The sequence below is a fragment of the Bison bison genome, unplaced genomic scaffold (assembly GCF_000754665.1).
Source record: "Bison bison bison isolate TAMUID 2011002044 unplaced genomic scaffold, Bison_UMD1.0 scf7180017864172, whole genome shotgun sequence".
In the NCBI taxonomy this organism is placed as follows: Eukaryota; Metazoa; Chordata; class Mammalia; order Artiodactyla; family Bovidae; genus Bison; species Bison bison.
Genome location: NW_011494744.1, coordinates 649,125 through 649,826, shown reverse-complemented (window position 1 = coordinate 649,826; position 702 = coordinate 649,125). Strand labels below are relative to the sequence as shown.

Here is a 702-nt window from a genome sequence, read left to right as displayed (position 1 = left end):
AATCCCAGGGACAGAGGAGCCTAGTGGGCTGCTGTCTATGGGGTCGCACAGAGTCAGACATGACTGAAGCGATGCAGCAGCAGCAGCAGCAGCATGGAATTTTATAGATGAAAAGGGATTATATGAATTACCTTTCAGCTGCATTTTAAAGGTGAAGCGAACAGGGAGGTTAATCCCATTGCAAAGCATTGATGGAGCTGGAGCTTCAATTCAGTCTCTTGGCAGGTCCTTCATTTCCTAATACTAAACTGGCTTAAAAACAACAACATTTTTCTCATGAGAAAGTAATGCGTCAAGCTTCCCTGGCCTGGTTTCAGTGGACGCCCCTCTCTGCATCTACAGGTGAGCTCCTGGGTGACGTGGCTGATCCTCGCGGCGGGCTCCATGGAAGAGAAGCGGGAAGTCTTCTCGTACTTGGTTCATGTGGCCAAATGCTGCTGGAACATGGGCAACTACAATGCCGTCATGGAGTTCTTGGCCGGCCTCAGGTATGGGCAGTGGAATATGGTTATCTGGGTTTCCTTTTAACAGCTGAATGGCACTGAATTAATTGTCCAGGTAACCATATTTGGAGAAGGCAATGGCACCCCACTCTGGTACTCTTGCCTGGAAAATCCCATGGACGGAGGAGCCTGGTAGGCTGTAGTCCATGGGGTCGCGAAGAGTCGGACACGACTGAGCGACTTCATGTTCACTTTTCAC

The 702-nt window shown here is 49.7% G+C and overlaps 1 protein-coding gene across 2 annotated transcripts in view; it reads left to right on the top strand.

Moving 5' to 3' along the window:
- PLCE1 (phospholipase C, epsilon 1) overlaps positions 1–702 on the top strand; it is a 370,125-nt gene that overhangs the window by 264,386 nt on the left and 105,037 nt on the right. For both annotated transcript variants that reach the window (XM_010842171.1, XM_010842170.1), the window contains exon 5: positions 343–488. In XM_010842171.1, the coding sequence (XP_010840473.1) occupies positions 343–488 (146 nt within the window). The remainder of the gene's footprint in view (positions 1–342; positions 489–702) is intronic.